General features: G+C 33.6%; 1 protein-coding gene across 1 annotated transcript in view; it reads right to left on the reverse strand.

The window, feature by feature from the left end:
• Positions 1 to 23930, reverse strand: part of LOC129224622 (unconventional myosin-XVIIIa-like) — a 190833-nt gene that overhangs the window by 133321 nt on the left and 33582 nt on the right. Inside the window, 7 exon segments of the mRNA XM_054859106.1 lie at positions 7375 to 7579; positions 8771 to 8951; positions 13223 to 13385; positions 18583 to 18808; positions 19831 to 20023; positions 21239 to 21337; positions 23467 to 23608. Of these exon segments, the coding sequence (XP_054715081.1) occupies positions 7375 to 7579; positions 8771 to 8951; positions 13223 to 13385; positions 18583 to 18808; positions 19831 to 20023; positions 21239 to 21337; positions 23467 to 23608 (1209 nt within the window).

Raw genomic sequence — 23930 nt, forward strand, 5'->3', positions numbered from 1 at the left:
AAGAGAGTGTCTTCTTATTTGAACATTAGAGCAGTAAGTTACATACCCAAGCCAGTGCTAAGGCAGAACTACATGCAATATACCAGACAGCCCGGTTATGACATCTACAGGGTGCCAACCTTGAAGAAACAATTTGAGGAGCATCCATGTTGATTTGGAGGAGCAATTTGATATTTTGTATAAAAATCAATAAAAAAAACTAAAACCACTTATCTAAAATTGTTTCATACCTTTAATAAATCATTTTAAGCACAACTAAAAAATTATTATTCGTAAATGAATAACACTTTAAACACTATTTCAATCTTTAAGCAAGCATCTTTAATTTTCCATATTTACATGTTTGTTATGATAGAATAGCAAAATTTAGGCTTGAAGACTTTCGGCCAGAAAATTCGAAGCAAAAGAACTTCTTTGCGGAGCCACGGAGTTTTGCCATTTTTGCGGAGCAGTTGGCAATCCTGCATCCAGAGCCCTCAGTTTCGTCCTCATAATGAACTCATCAGTCTGGAATAATAAATAACTGAGACGGCATCAGCCTGCAGAAAGGTTATTCACTATTCCACACTGATGAGTCCATAGCAAGAACAAAGCTGCAGTCTCTGGATGGCATAAACAAGCTGATTGGCATATTACATGTATTTTAGGGCACTTGCTTAAAAATTAAGGTTAAAGGATAATATATTTTGATGCACAGACAAAATCAGAGCATTACAAGGAAGGGCTACTCCATCATGTACATGAAAAGAGCTGTGGAACATTAGAAATAGAAATGTTACAGCAGTCTGCAAAGAACAGAAGTTAGTTTTACAGTAAATGTGTTTCTTTAAACCAAACAAATGTGTCCTTTGAGCTTGAACATGTATTAATTGAAAATTTTCTTTGAAAGTAAGCCCTAGAGTATCTTTTGCAACAAAAATTAATGCATGACTGGATCTTATTTACGGGGAAACCCAGTAGGCCAAATCTGTAGTTAATGCATGGACAGAAATCTGACCAACTTATATTCAATCTTATAATGCATTAGCAGGTAAAATCATGCTATTTCGAGTTTGGTAACTAAAATAGAGTTTTTATCAAGTGATATGGAATGGAACATTTTTTATATCTGCACTGGAAAACATGAATGCGTTTTGAACTTAAGATTTTTACATTGAAAGAATTTTAGAAGTATTCGTTATAAAAAGAAAAAAAAAAAGTCAATGAAATAGCATTTTAGACACTATTCATAGAATGTTGACTTGAACTCTAGAAATTTCAGTTATTTGTGCATATGTAAAGCACACTGAAATTTTAAGCATAAAAAAATCTAGCTATAACCATTTCCTTTTGAGCTAGTCTTATTGCAATACAAGACTATAGCGCTTTCATTTTTCTCCCAAACCCTAACACATTTTAGTTTTACAATGTAATTTCTCTGTAACAAATTAACTTTTCTTATTTACTTTTTTAATGTCAACACGCACTTTTCATATAAATACTGATTATTACGAGTTGAAATATATTTAAATAATTTTAATTTCTTTTTTTTAAATAAATATTTTTTATGACATTATAAAGAAAAGCAAAAGGGAGCACAATTCAGAACTGAGTTTGAGAAACAATTAAGCATTTCTTTTTTTAAAAACATACATTAAAATTCCACTATGTTGTTTCAAACATTTCTAATTTATATAAAACCATAGTTTTTCAGTAGTTAAGGTATTTAATCTAAAAATGAAAACGAATACCTATGAAAAATTACAGCTTTCATCATATGTAAAGCCTACATCTGAACAGAAATTTCAAACTGAGAGCAAAATCCGCATGAATGATTTAGTCGCATGCAGCTTGACATGAGACTAAACAAATGAAAAAATTGAAAGGGTAAAAATGACTTGCAGTACGGCACCGCAATTTTAAAAAAATTGAAAAAAAAAAAAAATTAATTTGAATTTTGACATCTTCAAATTATGTTTTTCGCAATCACAAGTGTGGTTGTGTGTGTATGTAAGCACGTGTGTTTCTGTCTAGGCATGAGTGTTTGTGTATGTGTGTGGGTGTGTGTATGTATGCGTGTGTGTTTGTGTCTGTGTGCAGGCATGAGTGTATGGGTGTGTGTATGTATTCGGGTGTGTTGGTGTCTGTGTGCATGCATTTGTTTTTTTTTATTAAATAATTTATTTACAGCATGCCCCATGACGCAAATCATACCACATGCATCCACAATTTATTACATTCAGCTAAAGATGCATAGAAAACAAAACGTACATCAGGTGTCTTTACAGCGACAGACAAAGATGAAAAACAGATTGCAAATTCAAAGACAAAGAAAAGGAATACTGTGAATAAATTCAAGGAATTGCACAATTACTCAGGTGCAAGCAAATTTTTCAGTTTTGGAGGCCACCTTTGTCGACTTGTTATAACGTTCATATCGAAGAAAGTCATACTGAGGACAAAAGAATAAAACATGATCAACAGTCTGAAGTTCATTCAGGTCGCAAGAGCACAGAGGGGAGGTCGCGTGATTGAATCTAAATATATATTCTCTTGTTCTGCAGTGTCCAGATAAAATTTGGGTGAGTATAAATGAGGGATTAAGATTTTGGTCCAATCTCTCATGAACAGATGGAAAAAATCCTTTAGTTATTTTCCCATGTTGAATAATAAGCCAGTCTTTTTGCCACAAGTTGACAATTTTTTCGTGTATCTGTCTTGAAATGAAACTCTTTGGAGCCTTTTTATAACTAATTGGAAGTTCTGATTGAGCCGCTAACTTGGCAAGCTCGTATGCTTTTTCATTTCCACGATTTCCTGCATGACCCCTGATCCACTGAATGTCTATAGTAAAATTTTTCTCATATAAACTTAAAAGAACATGACGAATTTTTTCAATTATCTCCGAATGGCATTTTTTATTATGGAGGTTAAAAATTAGAATTTGACTGTCAGTATAAATATTAAAATTCCTATATAAAGAATTATCAGAAGAAGAAATCCAATTTAAAGCCTGTAGGATAGCAAAAGCCTCAGCTTGATTATTAGAACAATTAGAATGTAATTTAAATTGCTTGTTTTTAATTTCGGTATTACAATGGTAGATTACAAAAGCACAACCTGTGCAGTTATTTATTTTGCTACCATCAGTAAAAATATTAATGCAATGCTCCCCATTAACAACTTGGTTGAGAGTACTAAATTTAGCAGGGTGAGTCCAGTGATCAGTGGTGAGTTCCGGTTCAATTGCATTCTGAGGATTCAGTTTAATGCTAAAGTAAATTTCAGTGATCTCCTGAATCCTCAAACAAATTGGTATAATGCCCGCAATTACGCAAGAAGCTTCATAAGAAATTGTACGAAAGCCCTTGATTATTATCAAGGCAATTAATCTTTGTGCCGTCTTTAACCTTCGTTTGTTGTAATCGAAGGACAAGGCATCGACCCAAACCGGCGATGCGTAGGTCATCAAAGGTATTATTGCTCCTTCGTAAATGATTTTCAAAGCCTTTGAACCTATACCCCAGGTTACCCTAGCCATTCTTAATAGCGAATTCATAACAACACTAACTTTTTTAATTAAGTCAGTGATATGTGCTTTCCAACGAAGTTTCCTATCGATGAGAACACCAAGGTAACGCATTTCGCTAACACTTTTTAAGAAGTTGCCCTCCATGTAAATATTTATGTTATTTATTCTTCTTTTCTTAGAGAAAATAATAATATTTGATTTTTCAGAATTAAATGTAACCTTGTTTTTGTTTGACCAGTCCACAACTTTTCACACACATATATTACCATACGCCTCCAGTTCTGTTTCTGTCTTGGCACTAATCAACAAGAAAAGGTCATCTGCAAATGCCACAACTTCAGCACACCTCGGAAAGTCCAATCTAAGCAAAGAATCATAGAAAATTGTCCAGTAACCCGGACCACCGCAAGAGCATTGCGGGCAGCCCATAGTGACAATTTTTCTTATACAACTTGTTAAGGTGCGAAGGCAAGCTGAACGATCTGAAAAATAACTTTTTGTAAGAAGATACAAATTTTTGGAGCAGTTAAACTCTCTAAGTTGATTCAAAATAGCAGGCCACCAAGCGGCATCAAACGCCCCCTTGACGTCCAAAGCAATACCAAGAACCTGTAAATTGTTAGTAAAACTTTCTTTCACAAAATTAGTAACCTTAAAGATGGCATCAGTGGTTCATTTACCGGGAGTAAAACCATACTGATTAGGGCTTAATTTGTCATTTGAGTATAAATAATGCATAATTCTTTCTATAAGTAATTTTTCAAGAACCTTTCCACTGACAGAGAGCAAACTTATTGGTCTAAATTTTGAAGGCTCGAGAAATGACTCCTTTCCAGGTTTTGTAAAAAATCGAATACAAGAGTGCTTCCAAACCCGTGGAAAGATTCCTCTTAATAAACATTCATTATAAATTGCAGCAACAAATTTAGGAAATCTCTCCAACACTTCCGAAATGATTTTGCTAGAGATTCCATCTTCACCGGGTGATTTCTTAGAGTTCATATTACTGATAACAGATTTTATCTCTTCCTTGGAAAAATTTAAATCGTCTAGAGTGTCCATAGGACTATCAACGAGTTTCCTCAGTCTAGTATGATGTGGTTTATCCAATTTCCTGTCATCAAATGGGACAAAATGGTTTGCTAATGTATTCAGACTTTCATCGAAATCCGTAGTATAACCACCACTATTAGTTTGAATAGTTGTTAGAGCTGTTTGATTTTTATGTTTGCCAAGAGCAGTCTTATATAAAATAGTCCAGGGTTGTGAACCGACGTCAGTACAATAGTCTTTCCACGATTGGATCTTTGCCTTCTTGATTTTTTGGCAATAAAGCTTTTTACAATTAAAATATTCGGTCTTTCTAAAATCTCTTAACATCAAGTTATTATAAGTTCTTTGATAAAATCTTCTTTTTGTGTCAACCTGATTCCTTAAATCTGTTAATTCATTATTCCACCACGGAACTATTTTCGTTTTTTTATGTTGTGAGTTAGTTTTAATTATTGGCATAGAGCGACTGCAAGCATTCTTGATACAGTTGATGTACTTAGAGACGAAAATATTAAAATCGAGAACCCCCTTGAAAGCTTTCTTTAACTCCATGCCAAGAATCTGAGAATCAGTATGATTAAAATTTAAACAAGAGCTGTACAACAGATATTTAAACTCAGATTGAAGTGATTCATGAAAGATGGGCCAATTTGCTTTGTCATAAATAAATTTAAGCGGCCAAAAAATAGAGCAAGAGGAATGCAAATTATTAAAAGCAATAATAAAAGCAATTATTCTATGATCAGAACAACTTTCTTCCTCCATGATCGTCCAAGAATAAATGCAATGCTGAAAATTCGATGAGGTAACAGTCAAATCAATAAAACTCTGTCCATTCGGTGAACAGAAGGATGGGGTACACTAATTTTTGTTGACAATCCATAGACCCTTAGAAGCCAAAAAAGACTCCAAGATTCTACCCCGAGCATTAGTCAAGGAATCAAACCAAAGCTGAGAGCGAGCATTAGTATCCATTGCTAGCAGCAGATAATTCTTCCTACAGAAATCAGTGACAAGCTCAATGTTTAAAATATCAAAATTTATATCTCTATTAAAATCCATGTAAACACTAGCAGCATAAAAATGTTTATCATTAACCACAAACTCCACTAAAATCACATCCTCACTTGAATGCTGGCTAATAAGAACAGCATCAATATTTTTATTTACAACAATTTTTGCAGCTCTCTTTAAACCATTCCCAGATTCAAAAATTCTATAAGATTTAGGAAAACCAGCAACTTTGTTGTTTATACAATAAGGCTCCTGAACAAGAATAATATCCGTTGTACTTTCCCGAATAAAAGCAGTTAAAAAAGAGACAGCCTTACGAGATTTCTGAAGATTAATCTGCAAACACCGGTAACCCAAAAATAAGGCGTTATGACCCATAATCAATATTATGCTTCTTTTTCTCCCGCTGAATAATATAAGAAGGGCACTTTCTATCCAAGGCAGCATGGTTTACATCGAGTCTGTCTCCACCTCTAGCATATTTATTATAGTTAATGCAGTTAGAACATTTTAACGTATTCCTTTCAGAACAATCTTTCATAGAGTGGGATCCGGAACAGATTGGGCATGTAATTTGAGATCTACACACGGTAGAATCAAGAATGAACTTATTACACTGAAAGCATCTCTTAACGTATATATAACCAGAACAATTACAGTTTGACCATTTAGTTTTAACTCCGTTTTCAAGAAAAAATTCTTGAACCCCTGGAGACACCTCAGCAGTCATATAGCGTGTGTTTTTTCCTTTAATCAGTCTAATAAATTTGACATTAAAAATTTCTCCCTGCAGTACATCTCGATTTTGGTTTTTAATAATAGTTTCAGCATTATCAATTTCTATTTCCTCAGGTATATCAAATATAATAATCTGGGGAAGAAACTTTTTATTTTTAGAAATACTCATTTCCCCGCCCAATTGTTCATCGACTATCACAAAGTTTATCAAGATCAGATTTGTCTTTACAGCTTATCAGAATCTTACCTCCGTTAATTACTTTTAATCTTTCCACGCCGATCTGGAGCAATTCAGGATCGATGCTTCTTTTAAGCTGATTCTTCAACTCTTCAGGTTTTTGATTTTTCAGAGGCTTAACCACCGCAGTAAACAACGGCTTGCGGGAGAGGTCGCCGGCTAAGTGCGGCACAGGCTTCGAGGCGGTATCCGCAAAAGTTCTCACCGTAGTAGACCTGAGTGAACAAGCCGCGGTGGCATTTGCAGATTTGACTTGCTCTTTTAAAGTCGATATAGTCGACTGTAAATCGTTTTTGATGCCGTGGAGATCAGTGATCGCTTCTAGAATACTCTGCTGCAAATCCTTACGTAAGTTTCCACTGATCTTGCACACTTTTTGAAGCTTTTCCACAGCTGCCAGAAATCGCTCGTCGACATCATCTGCCATTACTCATGCATGAGTGTGTGTATAATTGTGTGTATGTGTGCGTGTGTTCGTGTGCAGGCATGAGTGTGTTTGTATTTGTGTGCATATGCATGTAGGATATCGACGCAACCTGGAGATGGTTTTCACTAGAGGAGCAGCATTGGGAGGGAGCGGTCGACGGTGGTGCTGCAGAGGAAGGCGGGGGGAAAATAAAATCATAGGACATCAAAAACGGTCAAGTGAGAACAATAAGCAATGTAATTGCTCAAAAACATACTTTAATTTACAAAATGCATTAAGATTAGCTAAGATTTTTCTTAGCTATTAAATTTCAAAAAAGTACCCAAAAAGTATTTTTTATAAAAATTGTATCTTAACTTGTAGCTGAAATTCATTCATAAAAATTTTACCTACCTTGTTTATGAACTCGGATAGTGTCAAGAACCTGGAACCCACGTATCTGTGATCTGAGAAGTGGAATGTTAAGCATTTCCTCACCCAAGGCCCCTTTATTAGAAACAGGAGATAGCCTAGTTTCACTAATGCCTGCATTATGCCTCGGCAAAAGACAGTGGACAAAATGCACTGAAGTTCGACGCAACAGATCCACCAATCCGTCCTGAAAATGACAAGGTATTTAGCATATATTTCAATGTGTTAATGAGCTTTGTGTGACTAAGATCACCTGAACTGCAAGCATTTTCTCTTATGATAGGCCAACAGAAAATAATTGTCTGGCAGAATCGAACGTAGACTCTAGGGTCCCTTGTATCTACCACAACGAGTGATTCAACTGATTGGATGGGGCTCTGAAGACAACTGTTTTTTTATCCAGACCAGGAGCCAAGCAATTCCTGATCCAGCGGCGTCCGAGTTGATTTAGAATGGGAACATAGATGACTTTATGACTATGACAGATCCTGCTCTTACATGCCACTAAGATTTATAGTTTTTGCTCAAATTTTTAATCAAAAATGAAAAAATACATGGAACAAGTAGAATGAAGGGGAATCATCTATACTGATAACTTATTCTCAGGTGTGCTTCTTTTATTCTATGTGTGCGATATCTTCAAGTATCTTGCTGGTTTCATAAATTTGGGTCACTTTAAACACATTCATGTGTTTTTAATTAGCCAAAAAAAAAAAAAAAAGATAGAGAAACACAACATAACAATATGTCTTAAGTGTTTCAAACTTTTTAAGAACAGATTAATGTTCTTGGAAATCAAACCTGCACAAGTACTCTTAGAAACTTTTGTTACGTTAATGAGGGATTCTAATATGGAATGTTTTATGAAATACTTCATAATAAATAGTTCATGCCCAAGGCCTTTACCTTTATTAATATGTAGTCTCAACGAAAGAGACAGAGGGGCATATTACAATAGTTAAAATATTAAATTTATTCCACTGATAGTAGTGCTACGTGAAAGAGTGGATGCTATTCAGGGGATCGCACTATGTCATCAAAAGGCAGTGCCTCTACCGCAGCTCCATTACAAAAAAAAATTAAAATTCATTTAAAATGAAATATTAACATAGTTACATTTTTGAATCAGAGGGTAATTTTTTGAAGGCATTCAAATTTTAAGTAAAACTTGAGTTATTGACAAATTATTACATTAATAAGATTGTAGGCCTCTGGAATCCAGAACTTTCCAGAATCAGTTATTACTTACTATGGTATAAACAATTTCAAAATTCTGGATTTTATGAATTGACTAAGACCAGCCTCATTGGGTCCAGAGTATGTTGCTGGTTGTCACATTTGCATTTTGATTAGAATTCTAAAAATAATTTTCACACACCATTGTATATTTAACTTGCAGAGGCAGAGATCTTCTTTTCACTCCTGCAGCAGCAACGCCTTGAGCACGTCGCATACTGGAGCTTCTCCTCAGTGTTGAACCACCATCAGCATGCAAGGTGTTGCTCCCAGATGCTCCAAACACACCACGAGATGCAGAGAATAATTGGTTTATATAATCTCTGTTAAAAAAAAAGAAAGAAAGAAAAGAGAGGTTGAGCAAAATAATAGTTGAAAAATAACAAACTTCCTTGGTGGTTAAATTAAGAGGAAAGTTGATTTATAATGATGATAAAAAATGCTTTTTATTTTCATTAAAAGGTTTATAGTAAACTCAATGTTTCAAGGTATGGACTTCAACTTAATTTAAAAAACAGAAATTATACATTTTTCACATAAAACTCATGATTACAGTTGGGAAAAAAAATAATTTTTTCTCATTGCACAGCTAAAAGTATCAAACTAAAATTTCAAGACATTTTTCAATTTTCGGATCACATCAGTTGAAGAGCATACGAGTTTCAAAAGTTCAAAAGTTCAAAACATAATCACTGCATAGGAAAATGAAATTTTGTATACAAATTTTCATAGCTTATTTCATTGTAATAATTTATTTTCTTTTCACTTATCTAATTAGAAATAAAAATCTAATTTTAAACAGCCTCTATGCAAAATTTGACATTATGTATATAAAAAAGCCAACAGTGTCAAGAATGCAGAAATTTTTTACTGCTCAATAGGTATGCAGAGGTAGAAAATCAAATTTTAATTTCTGGAGCACATGAACTGCTTTTTGGAACAATAGCTTGTTTTTAGGCAGGTCCAAATCATTAGCGTAACTACCGTAATTTCAGGTAGATAAGCTGCTCTATCGTATACGCCGCACATACAATAATTTACGGAACTGATGTGATATACCCCACCCTTGGCGACTTTTTCCTGTTGGCGCCAAGAAAACGATGTATGACGACATATGTCATACATCGTTCTTAGCGATGCTTTTTTTGCGCCAACAGGAAAAAATCAGATAAAAAACATGATCAAAGCACTTCAGAACACAATATATATAAAAACAACATAAAAGCACAACAAAAAACATCACGAATATATGCTTCAAAAATGTACAGGGCCGGGGTTTTTTGTAAACATATTAAAATACAATGAAATAAATTATTGTATTAATTAGAAGTCGAAATTAATGCATTAATTGTTTTTTCATCATTTCTCCGGGATACCAGCCCTCGGTCTCATAGTACTTTCGTAATGAGACCTCGGCTCGCCGGCCCTGCCTCGGTCTCATTACGAAAGTACTATGAGACCTCTGGCTCGCCAGGACCTCGCTTCGCTCGGTCCGTTATCCCTCCGAATGTTAATATACATTACAGTCGGAGTATGGTCACAATTATGTATATTTATGTATATTATGCATATTCATGTGTATGTACACCCAAGGGTGGCTCCTTCCGTTCAGTGTACAATAGTGACACAGTTTTAAGTGTGAAATATGCACCATTATTGTGCAGATTTATTAATAAAATTCAGCATTTTTAAGAGTACAACCGAAAGAACTTTCAATTGTTAACATAAAATTCAGTACCTAAAGGAGGCACGTTAATGTCTAAATAATTCGTGGCATCGATAAGAATTAACTTTTAGAACAAAATAACCGAACTATTTTTGTAAAATTAATTAACATACAGTAAAAATAAAGTTAAAAGCTACAAGAACCCCTCAAGGATTTGTAAAAAACAAAGAATTTCCGAAGTGAGAATTTTTATGTGAATTCTAAAATAAAGAACTTACCTTTTTATGGTATAAATCCTCACACTCAGTCCAAAACAAAACATCATCTGACAATGGCGCGTTACAGATACACACCACGTTGGAGTTAACTTTTAATTAACCTTCAAGTTTGAAGAAACTGGCATTTTCTAATGTTTTTACTTCAAAACACAACTACTGAATCTAAACTAACACAAAATAAGCATTCCTGTAAGGTATATTGCACAAAACAACACGTATCTCTCCTGCGTAAAACCAAGAACCCAAGTAAACAAGTTCGAACAAGTTTGCCTTCGCGTTGCCAACCACAGGTTAGTTTCACCAGGGATGCCATGCTTAAAAATTTATCGCCTCATTGGCGAGAAAAATATTTCAATTTTGTGCAAAAAATTGGATGTCGCCAAATGGGGGGGGGGGGTATATCACATCTGTACCTAATTTACTAACTAAAAACAAAAGTTCATTGGATAAGCCGCCCCATGGTATACGCCGCAGAAGAGCGTATCAAAACATGGCACCCCACCCCCTCTATATACATCTCTCTTTGTATACATATGTATGGATGGATGTGATCATTAATTATAGTTAGAACGGAACTGTAACAAGCCACTGCCTTGTTGATGGATAGAAATGGAATTAACTTCGGGTAAAAAAAAAAGGGTCGGAAAATGTTACGGTTACGCAAAAACCTAGTGTTGCCAGATGACATCTACATTTGGTTGGATGAGAAGTTTTCAAATCATTGTGTTATACTTAGCAGTTCATCAAAAAATTGTTTACCTTTTATCAATTGATTTTTTTTATTATCATCGAGACATTTTAAAACATTACTCAGGTAATAGGGACTAACTCAGACAAGTTAGCAATTCCTCCATTTTTCAGCCTTGTGAAACGTATGTTACCATCACGAATCTGGCAACACTAGAAAGAACAACAACAGCTAACAGCAGTAAAATTGGCGCTAACTAACGCAGGTTAAAAGGTGTGAGAAATTAAATTTAATGGGAAATCTGTTTCATGGTGCTATTTGAGAGCCCTACTTGCGTTTATTAATGAATTTTAACATTGCCGCTCGATTGGACGAACATGAGAAACACTAAGAAAGAAGGGTGGGGGGGGGGGTAATTTCTTCAGATACTCCGCCCTGGAAGATATGCCGCAGATGTTAAATTTCAGCTTTAAAACATGTATAAGCCGCAGATTTTCTATCCCAAAATTACGGTACACATATTCACCCCCAACCAACCCTCCAAACCCTGATTTTGTACCCAATCCTAAAAATCATTTCAATCTAAACTTTTAATACAATCAGTTAAGTCATGAGATCAAAAATACTAGGGGAAGGGCTGCAGGCGGCCTCTCGATTGTTTTTCAAATATATATATTTTTTGATATATAAAGAGAGTGAAAGAGATAGGGAGCAGATTCAGCATCAGGTTTAGAAAGGTATCAACTAGAATATGATCACAGAAATGAAGAGTCACATACAAGGAGAAAAAGAACTAAAAATATCAATTATATTGTAAAGGAAATATTTACACAGAAATAGGAGGGCCCGGTGTCCTGCATCCGAAAAGTTTCAAAATTGTAGTTATAAAACACAATTTTAGGCTATCATTGATGATATTAGGGAGAAGGAACACACGGGCCTATTTAAGGGCAGGGCAAAAAGGGCTCAAGTCCTTAGCGAAAAATTCAAAACTACTCACTAAGGCTTTTATTATTTTCAAACTTAAATTTAGAAAGTTCTCATAATGTTTGGCTTGGACTCCTCACAAAATAAGTTCTTATACACATTTCTGAAAAAGAAGTTCTAGGGCTCTTAATCCTAAATTTTTTGAAACTGAAATCTTAAAATGCTATTTTAAGCCATTTTTAGTGACATAAAGGGAGAAGGTACTGTCTTTGGTAATTTTTATTTAAGTTCCAAAAACACAATTTTAGAAAGTGATGTTCAAAAGGGATTCATATTTGGTGTCAGGGGTTCATTTTACATAAGCAAGAAGAAGTATTTTAAAGAGCTTTTTTTTTTTGCTGTGCTATATAATGACCTCCTTCCAAAAGAAAAGGGCTGGATCCACTCTAGTTAAGCACAAAGTTAATCCACCATCTTCATCATGAGAAATTCCTGACTGTGCAACTGAACGGCTCCATATGCAATATTTAAGAATTTTAAGATTGAATACATCATTGGAGGCAGCGAGGAGTAAAGAATGCAATTGGACTTTTTTTAGTTTGGAGTAAAAGACATGCAAAGCTCAAACTGTAAGTAGGCTTTCTATGTGTGTGTGTGATTGAAGTTTTTCTAAATCATGCTGTGTAGTATCGCCTTCAATGGCTACCGTCGCTCAAAATCAGATCCATGTTTGTCCTACCACTGGTATTTATTGTCTGCAATTTTTTAATTTTAACACTTACTTTGCTTATTTGTGTTTCATTTCAAATCAATTTTTCTTTGGAAAAATTTATGAAAAGAAGAATTTTATACGTTCATATTATAGACAGAAACAAATTTTGTATCTGTATATTAGATTGCATTGTTAATAAACACTTCCATGTTTTCATTTTGGAAACATTGCACACTCTTATGCAATACTCAAGTTTCTGAAAGATATGAAAGATATATTCACATTATTTTCCTGAAAAAACATTAAAAGCGTTTTTTAATTACTTCTGTGACTCTTGAAGAAGATAGGAAGCCTGTCGAGCAGCAGGATGCTCTCTTGAGTAACGTAGCCATCCAGTAACTGAGTACACCACTGGATTAGTACCATGGAAATGCTGAACAGTAAATTGATGATTATATGGCCCTTTTCTTACCATTTGCTGATAATCTGTAGAAAAAGAAAATGAACTTATAAGTTAACAAAATTCAGGTTCTGGTTAACTTTTTCCCTAGCAATCAACAGCTAAATGTATTAACAATTCAATATCTCTTTAAAAAATAAGAACTAATATTATCACGATTTTAAAACTAAATGTCTATCAAATCAAAAATTGGAGATGGAAAGTACCCAAGCATAAATTTGATTAATTATTTATGCCCTAACAAAAATAATAATTTCAAAACTGTTTTATTGTAAAAAATAGCAATAAGTATTCAAGAGTAAATTTAAATGTGTGATCGTTACTCAAAAAGTATTTTTTTATACTTTAATTTCTTGTTTACTTTCTTTTTAAAGTAAATAAAGGGAGATTTAAAGTAATTAACTGCACATATTGCTATTAACTTCAAATGTATTTTTCAAAATCAAAAGGAAAAAAACTGCAATCCTTGACTGATTTATAAGTAAATTACGCAGCAATTTTGATTCATACTAACAGAATGCTAAGCTTTTATTCAAGCCCTTGGTAATCGAATCCATTGTTGGCCGACAAGGAAAGCAAACGCAATGATTTAAACTTTTTATCTGCTGCCAGTTTCTATTTGTTAACAAATAAAACACATGTAACGGATTTTCAATTTTACAAGGCTTTTGAAAGGACTTTCAATTTTCCCTCTTGATTGTACATTTGCAACTCATTCAAGGGGTTTAAATTTAAAATTTTTACTCTAGCTTATTAATGATGCCTAATGTTTCTTAGCATTAGAAGTCATGCATGAAAATATGTGTGTATGCTAGTATTTTATTCTTCGCAAAATTGGAATTTCATTCAGCAAATTGAGAATCCTCCCCCCCCCCATACCAAACAGTTTAGTTCAAGGAGCCTCTGGGCATCTTCAGCTTCAGAGCATGGTTTGGAAACAAATTCGACAAATGGAAATTTGATAAAAAGTTATAAAAACATATCCAACCCTGAACAGATTTTTCCTTTAATAAATAAATCAACATATTTATAGCACAAATCGCTAAACGTGCTGCATGTATACTTTCAGAACGTGAGTAACACTTTCATAATTCCTGAAACTTGTGAGCTTTGGGGTGCAAACAACTTTACTTGCATCCCAAATCTCACACTTATATGCATTGCTCAAATGGTATCTTATCATCACAAAATATGCATTTGCAATATTTTCTTATTTTCACTAAATGCATGATGATTTTCTCATTCTTTTTGTAAAAGGTAAACTTTTCACCCATCATTCATTTCTTTTCGCACATATACTACTTTTTTCTTGAAAAATCTATATATATAAAAATGGATGTATGTTTGTGGGTATGTGTGTATGTTCCTTATACAAATCCACAGTTTTCGTCGGATTTCTTCCAAATTTGGCACAAAGGTAAATTGTTGCTCAGGAATTCATATAAGCGGGTTTTTGGAATTCTAAAAACACCGAAAGAGGTCTAATTTCATATTTTAAGTCATAAAATTGCTCTTTTCTGCACGAACGAATTTTTGTATAGTTATGAATTTAGTCTAAATGAAAAGCCCGTAAAAATATGCCGTAGATGAAGTTTCTTCAAAGATTAACTTTAATCGTTAAATTTGTGAACCTTGGTTCAAAGCAAATGAAAACGATTATCAACATAACCACCAGGAGCTATTTTAAATGCAATCAACACAAAACGTATCCTGAACGAAAGCCGTTTAGCGATGAGCGTTAAAGCATGTTTGGCGAGAAAGCCGTAGATATAAGAAATGATGCTGTACATCATTTCTTAAACTGCGACCTACGAAGCCCCAGGGGTCCATCGATGCTACTCATGGTTCTACTTAATTAGAGTGCCAACGTTAAATCAAAAATTTGAAATATTGTTTAATCATAAAATCCGCAACAGTATGGGTTGCGTGTAATTTTGGATCAGTGTTTTCCTGTTAATAGCAAAGAAAATACAAACATGAGTAAGGTAATAATATTTCATTCAATATTAACGTACGATCTTAAACTGTTTCAGCATTAGACTAATTTTATTAAAACCATATCTATTTCACCCTTACAACGGAAATTTAATTTAATGTTCTATGATCCTTATAAAACCAATTTGCAATATATAAATTTTCTTTATACTATTCCTTGATTTACGTCGAATTTTTAAGTTATTCGGTTCAAATATAACTGATAACCTAATTCGGTTTAATAGAAGTCGCTCCAGGCAATCAAAGAACAGGGGTAAATCTATATATAAATGGATGTATGTTTATGGGTGTGTGTATACTCCTTCTACAAATCCAGTTTTCGTCGGATTTCTTCCACATTTAGCACAAAGGTAAATTGTTGCTCAGCAATTCATATAGGCGGGTTTTTGGAATTTTTAAAAGACCCAAAATGGTCTGAATTTATATTTTGAGTCATAAAATTGCCCTTTTCTACACGAACAAATTTGTGTATAGTTATTAATTTAGTTTAAATGAAAAGCCCGTAATAAATTGCGCTGGATGAAGTTTCTTCAAAGATTAACTACTATCGTTAAATTTAGGAACTTTGATTCCAAGCTAATAAAAATGATTTGCAACTTATAACCACCAGGAAATATTTTAAATGCAATCAAAACTAAAGGTATTCTCAAAGTTTACTGTTAATGCCGGTTCGCGACTGGTGTAAAGCATGATTGGCAAGAAAACCGAACGAAATCGGAATGCTGCTGTTTAGAGTTTTTTGAATAGCGGTCTCCGACAGTTCTACTTACTTTGCATGCTTTCCTTTGGTATTTCCGTTGCACCAATGGTAGAACGAAATTATCAAATCAGTATTTTCCACATGAACAGCCCAGAAAATACCAAAATCATCTCGGTATCAATAATTCATTCATTATCCATGTACAAGCTTCAACAATTTAATGTTGGATGGTCCTTAAAACCAATATGCATATATTCTTTATACGATTCCATGATTTACGTCGGATCTTTACCTATTTCGGTCCAACTAAGTTTAATCGCTGAAGTCTAACAAAGAACAAGGGTAAAAAAATACTAATTTCGCAAATGAATTGCAAAATAATACTTGTGCGTAGGAATTTGTAGCGTATCTGGAATTTGTTTTTCAAGAGGGAGGGGGGATGATCATAACGTTTCTTACATGCACATAAACTACCATACTAAGATTGCCAATGCGTGCTAAAATTAAAGATTGTGCACCTTTTTTACCTGCAAAAAACACGGAAATATAATTTGGCGTAATTCATACAGTTTGGGAGGGTTGGAGTTTTAAGTTTAGGAAAAGTGCAAATAAATATTAATTTAAATTTAAACTGTTTTAAACTGCAAAAAATTGCTAATATGAATGGAAAATTATCACTGTCATAGCTTAAACTCTCTTTAACAGTATAGGGATAAGGTGAAACACTTTGTATCTCATGTGTAGCAACAATGGACGATTAAGTGCTGTAAATGTATTTGAGATGTAACTATTTTCAATATAGATAACTTTATGTTACTTGCTCAAGGTTGGTTTCACTCACAAATGTTTCTTGCTGCTGGGAAGGGGATTAAGAACAATATTTAGGAGAAAGTTTTAAATTAAATTTATGGATTAGAAAAATTTGAATCATTTAAGTTTTAAACTTTTAGACTACGTTTCGAAACGTGAAATACATTTCGTTTGCTTTTAAGCTGTGGATAAGGGGAACAAAATATGCAACAAGATTCTGTAAAATAAAACAAAAGCTTTGTCTATTGTACAGTTGTAAGTATAAACAAGACGTAGACTTTTTTTTTTAATTTTCCGGCCTGCAAATAATTTAAAAACAAAATCTAACACAGATAGTGACCAAAATGCGCACGCTTACTTCTTTCTCTATAACGCAGTTTAATTGACGGTTTTTAAATAATGCGTTCAATAAGTTCACGTGCAATCACTTCCATTTTTAATGTTTTACATAACTTAAAATAATGACTGTAATGTAGTCAGTGGACCCATTCCCACCTCTCACAACGACTGTGTCTGTAAATTAAAATTTTGTTCTCTAAAGAATAATCTGTCTAAAGCAACAAACTTAAATACGTGCTCTCTCTACCTGTATCAATGTGAGATATCATGTATAACATTTACGGCAAGTATTACGTTTTAAAAATTTGATCTAGGACTTAAATCTTGACAAATTTCAAATCGTTACAAGACATTAATATTACTGTCTAGCAGTCATTTTTACCTACGAAAATATAAATTTGACGTTAATATAAGAAAATAAAATGTAGCTGACATGTGTCTTTTTAGGCAAGTTACACTTATCCAATTTTACTCTATGGCATGGCACTAATGAACCTTGGAAAGAGCGAGCAGACACATTTTGTAAAGTTTTTTTTTTATACTAAGCAAACTTTTTCTGCGAAATGTGCTTGCCTGAAAACATACAAAACAACGTAGCACTTGATACCTTCATTCGAAAACATCGCCAAAAAATCCGTAAAACGGAGTGTTATCGTCTATTAACAACACTGACTGAATTCTTTACTTTCTGTACAGTGGACTATCTGTTTAGCTTGTGGACATTGAGGATGATTTTAAATTAATCTGAAAATATTATGACTGTGTCCAAGAATACTATTTTGTATATATTTGTGCCTGATAATAATAATTGACTTTTTTTTTTGGTAAGCTCACGACTCTTTCTAAGGAAGCATTCAATGATTTATTTTCGAATAAATTGTACGTCGAAAGTACTGTTGCATTTTTTTAAGTCTTGGGGAAAGCAAAACCTACAAAGGCGGCACAAAGCTTTTTTTCGAAGCATCATGTAAAAGGTTGTCCCACAAGACGTGCAAAAGACAATCATTTGTCTTTGCCATTAAGACAATTTATGTACCGCCCATCTGATTTAACCTCAGACAACGTACCAGCATACACTACAGAGCCCAAACAATTTTCTTCATACGTTTTTGCTCTAAGTTGATGTTACTTTTTCAGCAAAAGATTGATTTTCTGTGTTATTTAAAGTATTTTGAAGATTTGAGCCTAGAAAGGGGGGTGAATGTATTTTTTTACGCTCATTTAGATAGAATTCATTCATTTGATAATCCAAAAGATGTGTTGCATTGAAAAGCACCCGGGCAACGCCGGGTAGTAAGCTAATAAAATAAATAAAAATTGAAAGAAAAAAGCAAATAAGTAAAAATATTAATAAACATAGCAAATATTCATTTAAGCACCTTTTCCTGAGTAGTTAGTAAACACTTTATCTAAGAAAGATTTTTCACTCGCACCGGGAAACAACGATTCTTCATCCAGCAGCCACAGAAGTCCTCGCTTTCCAATTTCACGAAGATCAGCTGTAGATGCCCGAACCGCGCCTTGCTGAGGGGTATGATCAATTACATCAATGAGAGGAGCTGGATTAGAAATATGAAATTCTTCTTTGTTCCACTCAATATTTTCCTACAAATAATAAAGCTGAGAATTAAAAAAGATGAATAATATTAGAATACCAACCAAAAAGACAAGCAATATGTAGTTGAACAAGTTAATCTCCAACCTGCCTATCTTGAAAACCTTCCTGCATCAAAATTTTAAAATTTCACTGCATTCATAGCATAAATTCAACATTTCCCCCCATCTTGAATATGTTTTCCCAAAAGCCTCTATTATCTCGAATTTCAGCTACAATATCCATTCCGACTTTGATCCACTACAATCTTTTTTAAACAGCAGAACTTCGAGACGAAAAACACTTTCTCTTAAATCAGCTGCCATATTGTTAAAGTCATGTACAACATGTAGCCTACTGAAAACAAAGAGGAGCAAGGTTTCCAGGGATTCCATAAATTAAAAACTGGGTGGAAGGAGGTAATGTTGATCAGTGAAAAAGCTTATATACATTGGTTTCCAAAAGTTAAGCATAATTCATAAAATGCGAGAAAAATCTTATAAATTTTCGTAAAATAATTTAAATTTCTTATCGAGATTCATTGGTTGAAGAAGAAACATTATGTTTATGCAAAATATTATAGTCGATGGCGCCATGTGTGAAACAGGTGTGCATGTTGGAATGTGGATAAAACGGCTCTCACGATTTAGAGAGTTCAGACTTATTTCATTAAATTGCTGTACCAAGGAAGGTTGGTTTTTTTGAAACAGGATTAATAATGGCACAAAAGCACCAATGGGACATGTTTGCAAAGGCAAGAATTGTACTCTTAATGTGCCTCAGCGTGTATGTAATCGCGTCTGACTGTTGCAGAGGTTTCAAAATATGAGAGATGAAAAATATTAGATCAACAGAAAAATTATTAATTACTTGTTACTTACTTTGCCAATACTAAGTATAAAAGAACAAGAAACATTTACATTCACAAAAACATAAGCTATAGTAACAATACAATATCAAAAAAAGCAAGAAAAGATTGCTTGAAATGAGAAAACAAATAGTACAAAAACATCAAAAACTGAAATATATGTACCTGAAGATATCTTTCTTGTTGAGTGAGAAAAGTTGTGTCATAATAAAGTGATTGCAATCTTTCTTGGCAATAATTGTGACACAAATCTTCAAGGTTAGCACCCATGATACGACCACAAGTAGCAGGATTTTGAAAACCGGGACAATCTAACAAATGAATAGATGCCATGCTTCGACCAGTTCCGTTTATAGCTCTGCATCATAAATAGAAACATAAAGGGTTAGTTGTTTTAAACACCAAGCCTCTTCATAGACAGAAAACACAGGGTTGCCTCCCCTAAGATCAAGGGTGCACCCCCTAAATATTGCAAAGCCCCCCCCCCCCAAAAGAAGGGAAAAATATCCTCAAAACACCCCTCTAAAAATTTTAATGCCGCAGTCTGCGCCATGGCCCCCTTTAGGTCGGCACCCCTGAAAAACAATAAGTTTGTTCAGGTGTACTAAAACAATCAGTAATAGTTAAATTTATTGTATAGAAAGAATGTTAGATCTGCTACGTTGTTTAACAGTGACATGGGAAGTGCTGAATCTAGTGAAGGGGGGGGGGATTCTTGCGTTGAAACAATATATGAAACATGAAGGAAGTTTGATAAGGTTTTGCCCTGGTTCAGACAAATTGTAGATCCAGCACTGCATATGGTATTTTAACAGATTATGGTTAAAAACAGACATTTAAATCATGCAGTAACACCAGTTTCAGTACTAAAACTGAAACTGAATTCGAAATCCTATAACTATCCCGTAATTGCACATTTTTATAGATAGCTCTTATAGATTTGTTTAGTAATATTGGAGGTAATGAAAGATAAAAAAAATAAGTTGGATATTGTAAATACTATTTAATTTTCCTGTGCAGAACATACTAATTGCTTAGTAGGATTTGAAAGAATTAAGCATGCATTATCAATAAATTTGTTCGATATGCTTTGTATTTAAACACTTTCCAATGAATTACTCTAAAAATATGATTTAAAAAATAAAATATTTTGCTAGAAACAGAAATCTGTTGCATTCATATCAATGTGAGTATATTTCAGCATTCAGTTAGCACAAATCAGTGAAATATTACTATCAATAATGTACTTACACATGATAAATCATATAAAAGAATATCAACATTAAACACACATCAAATGAGTAAGGGCACTGTTCAACAATCTTGACTTGAACAAAAGATTTTTTTTAAAAAAATTGCTGCAAGCATTTGTCTGCTCTCAAATTAAAAGATCATGCACAAAAAATAACTAAATAATATATAAAGCAAAAAATAATAAAGAGAAAATAGACATCACATGATTTTCAGAGTATATTGAAACTTATCAAAAGGACCCAATCTAAACATAAGAAAATGAAGTAAATTCAATGTAAACAAATGAAATGTAAAAGTTATTTAAGCAAAGATTCATTACCTGTTAATGAGAAAAATGAGAGCACTAAACACTTCAGCATATAATCCAGATACCATAGCCTGTAAACATTCAATTGCTTCCACAGTACCATCACTTGACCTGTCGGAAATTACAAAATGAGCCGATTTGGAGAAAAAAAATTGAAATTTAAACAATGGGAAGCTCAAACTAACACACACATATCTGTGGGAATCTAAAAGAATAAAATTAAATGAAAGACAATATTTTGTGGGAGTAAAAAGTGTGATAAATGCATAAAATATCAAATTTGTAGTACAGAATTATAATTATCATAATTCACAAGTAATTCATTAATAAGGTTCATGTAAGAGGATTGGCAAAAACCAGGGTTCCTTTTTAAACTCATGGATCCAGATTTTGTTTTTGGGAGGGGGGGGAGGGTTCAAATAAAACCCAAAGAAACATAATTAAAACTTTATTAAAGGATTTTTTTTTTTTTTTTTTTTTTTTTTTTTTTGTCTCTTTGAAGGAAAAGGTGGGACATATGGTAGCATAAGCATATGGACAAAGCTTGAAAATTGTCTCTCAGTGGTAAAAACTGGAAAACAAGTTAAAAATTCAGCATTTTCTGAAGAAAAGTACAAAAAATGATGAAACCCAAAATGGAGATTTCATATTTTGTAGTTTCTATGATTACATACAATTTAGGCCAAGTTACATCTCAAGTGATAAAATCTATTGTTCTTTTTGAAGTACTAGATTCCTGTAGTGAAGAACAAATAAATAATTGTTCAAATTGTGAAAATATTTCAATTAATTGTTTTTTTTAACTTCTCAGAAATTTTAAACCCAAAAGTAGGCAAAAATTATGGGTCTGTTTAAATGGGGTTTAAAAAAACAACATACTGCTCTAAGAGGGTTTTTAATCAACATACCCTAAAATGGGTGTGCTTCCATTTCATGGGCGCCCATATTCAAAATTGTAAAGGGGGCTCAGATATTTTAACCGTCGTTTAGCAGGATATTTCCTCCATGGAAACAGATTTCAGGACAGATTAGAGTCTTTCAAATTTGACATTTTTAATAACTTATTCATTTAATGACTGGAGAAGAAATGTTTTTACATTTTTGCAAAGAAAAAAGTACTAAAAGCAAGGAAGTTCTCCTTTCTAAAGAGGGGGGGGGGGGGGCTCGAGCTCCCCCCTATATGGGCGGCCCTTGCTCCATTTGTCTGGCATATTGCATGTAGTTCTGCCTTAGCCCTGCCAAGGGGTGGTAACTTACTGCTAAAAATACGCAAGCTTTGCCTTTCATTCACCAGTCGAACCGTACCATGCTGCAAACACTGGCTGGTGAGTTACATTCACTTTATCTACCATTTTGTTGGCACTATCAGGTTCAATAAGATGATATCAGCCTCTGGCTCGGTTATTCACTATTCCTGACTGAGGAGTTCTAATAAGAACGAAACTGCAGTCTGAGGATGTGATAACCAGGCTGTTTGGTATATTGCATGTAAATCTGCCATAGCCCGGGCTTAGGGGTGGTAACTTTCTGCTAAATAGATTCTATAATTTAAAAGTACATCACACACAACATAGACATTAAAAAAAAAAAAATCATTACTGTGTTTTTTAAAATCTTTATCCTCAGGGCCGGCATAGACATTAAAAAAAAAAATCATTACTGTGTTTTTTAAAATCTTTATCCTCAGGGCCGGCTCTAGTAGTTCTGCCACCCTAGGTGATATTCCCAAGTGCCACCCCCTCCCCATTGAATAACAATAATATTAATGTAAAATAATAATATATTAATAAAATGAAAACAATAGTAAATATCTTAAAATTAAAGTGAGTTTCTAGTTAAATTTCAAACTAGGATTTGCATATCCAAGCACTGGTACACACTTTAAATTATCTTTTTCAACACTAAAGTAGTGCATCTTATGGCACTGAAACAAATAATATTTTCAAAAGACTTAAGATTGCTGCCTCTAAAATTAAATTGAGTTTCTTGAAAAATTCTGAACTATGTTTTGCATGTCCAAGCACTAATACACACTGGCATTGAAGCAATGAATCCTACAGCACTGAAGCAGTGAATCTTATGAAACTGAAACATATCTATACTTAAAAAAAAAAAAAAAAAAACTAGGCGGCCACCTAGGTTGGTGGCTGCCTAGGCGGACCCCAGGAGCTGGGCCTGTATATCCTACTATGATAATTAAAAGGTACAGCAATCATTTACGTTGATATAAAATATACAACCTGGGTGACACCTTTCCTGATACTGGACCACTGTGATCAGGAGAAAAAATACATTTAGCAAGGTCTTCAACAGTACAACCTAACAAAGCAGCAGCTTTTTGAGCACTTTGAGGTCTAGAAAACTGCAGTCTGCCATTACTACCTTTGGAGATAGAAAAAAAAATTGACATTTACAAAAATGAATAATTATCACTAACATTTTCAATTTTTTACAATTTTATCAATTAATAGATCAAATAATAGAGTAAAATGAGGACAAACAGTCACTAATTGAAACTTATTCAATGCCATCAAAAGAAGAAAAAAAAAGCTGGAATATACAATTTGCATTGAAATAAAGTGCTATGATTGAGCATAATCAAACCTGTTTTATGTGCTCTCTTCATCTTTATATGACTTTCAGGGCGGAGAACAGCCATTATGTAAAAAAGAGGAAAACTATGAACTTGACAAAAATTAGTGAA

The sequence above is a fragment of the Uloborus diversus genome, chromosome 6 (assembly GCF_026930045.1).
Source record: "Uloborus diversus isolate 005 chromosome 6, Udiv.v.3.1, whole genome shotgun sequence".
In the NCBI taxonomy this organism is placed as follows: domain Eukaryota; kingdom Metazoa; phylum Arthropoda; class Arachnida; order Araneae; family Uloboridae; genus Uloborus; species Uloborus diversus.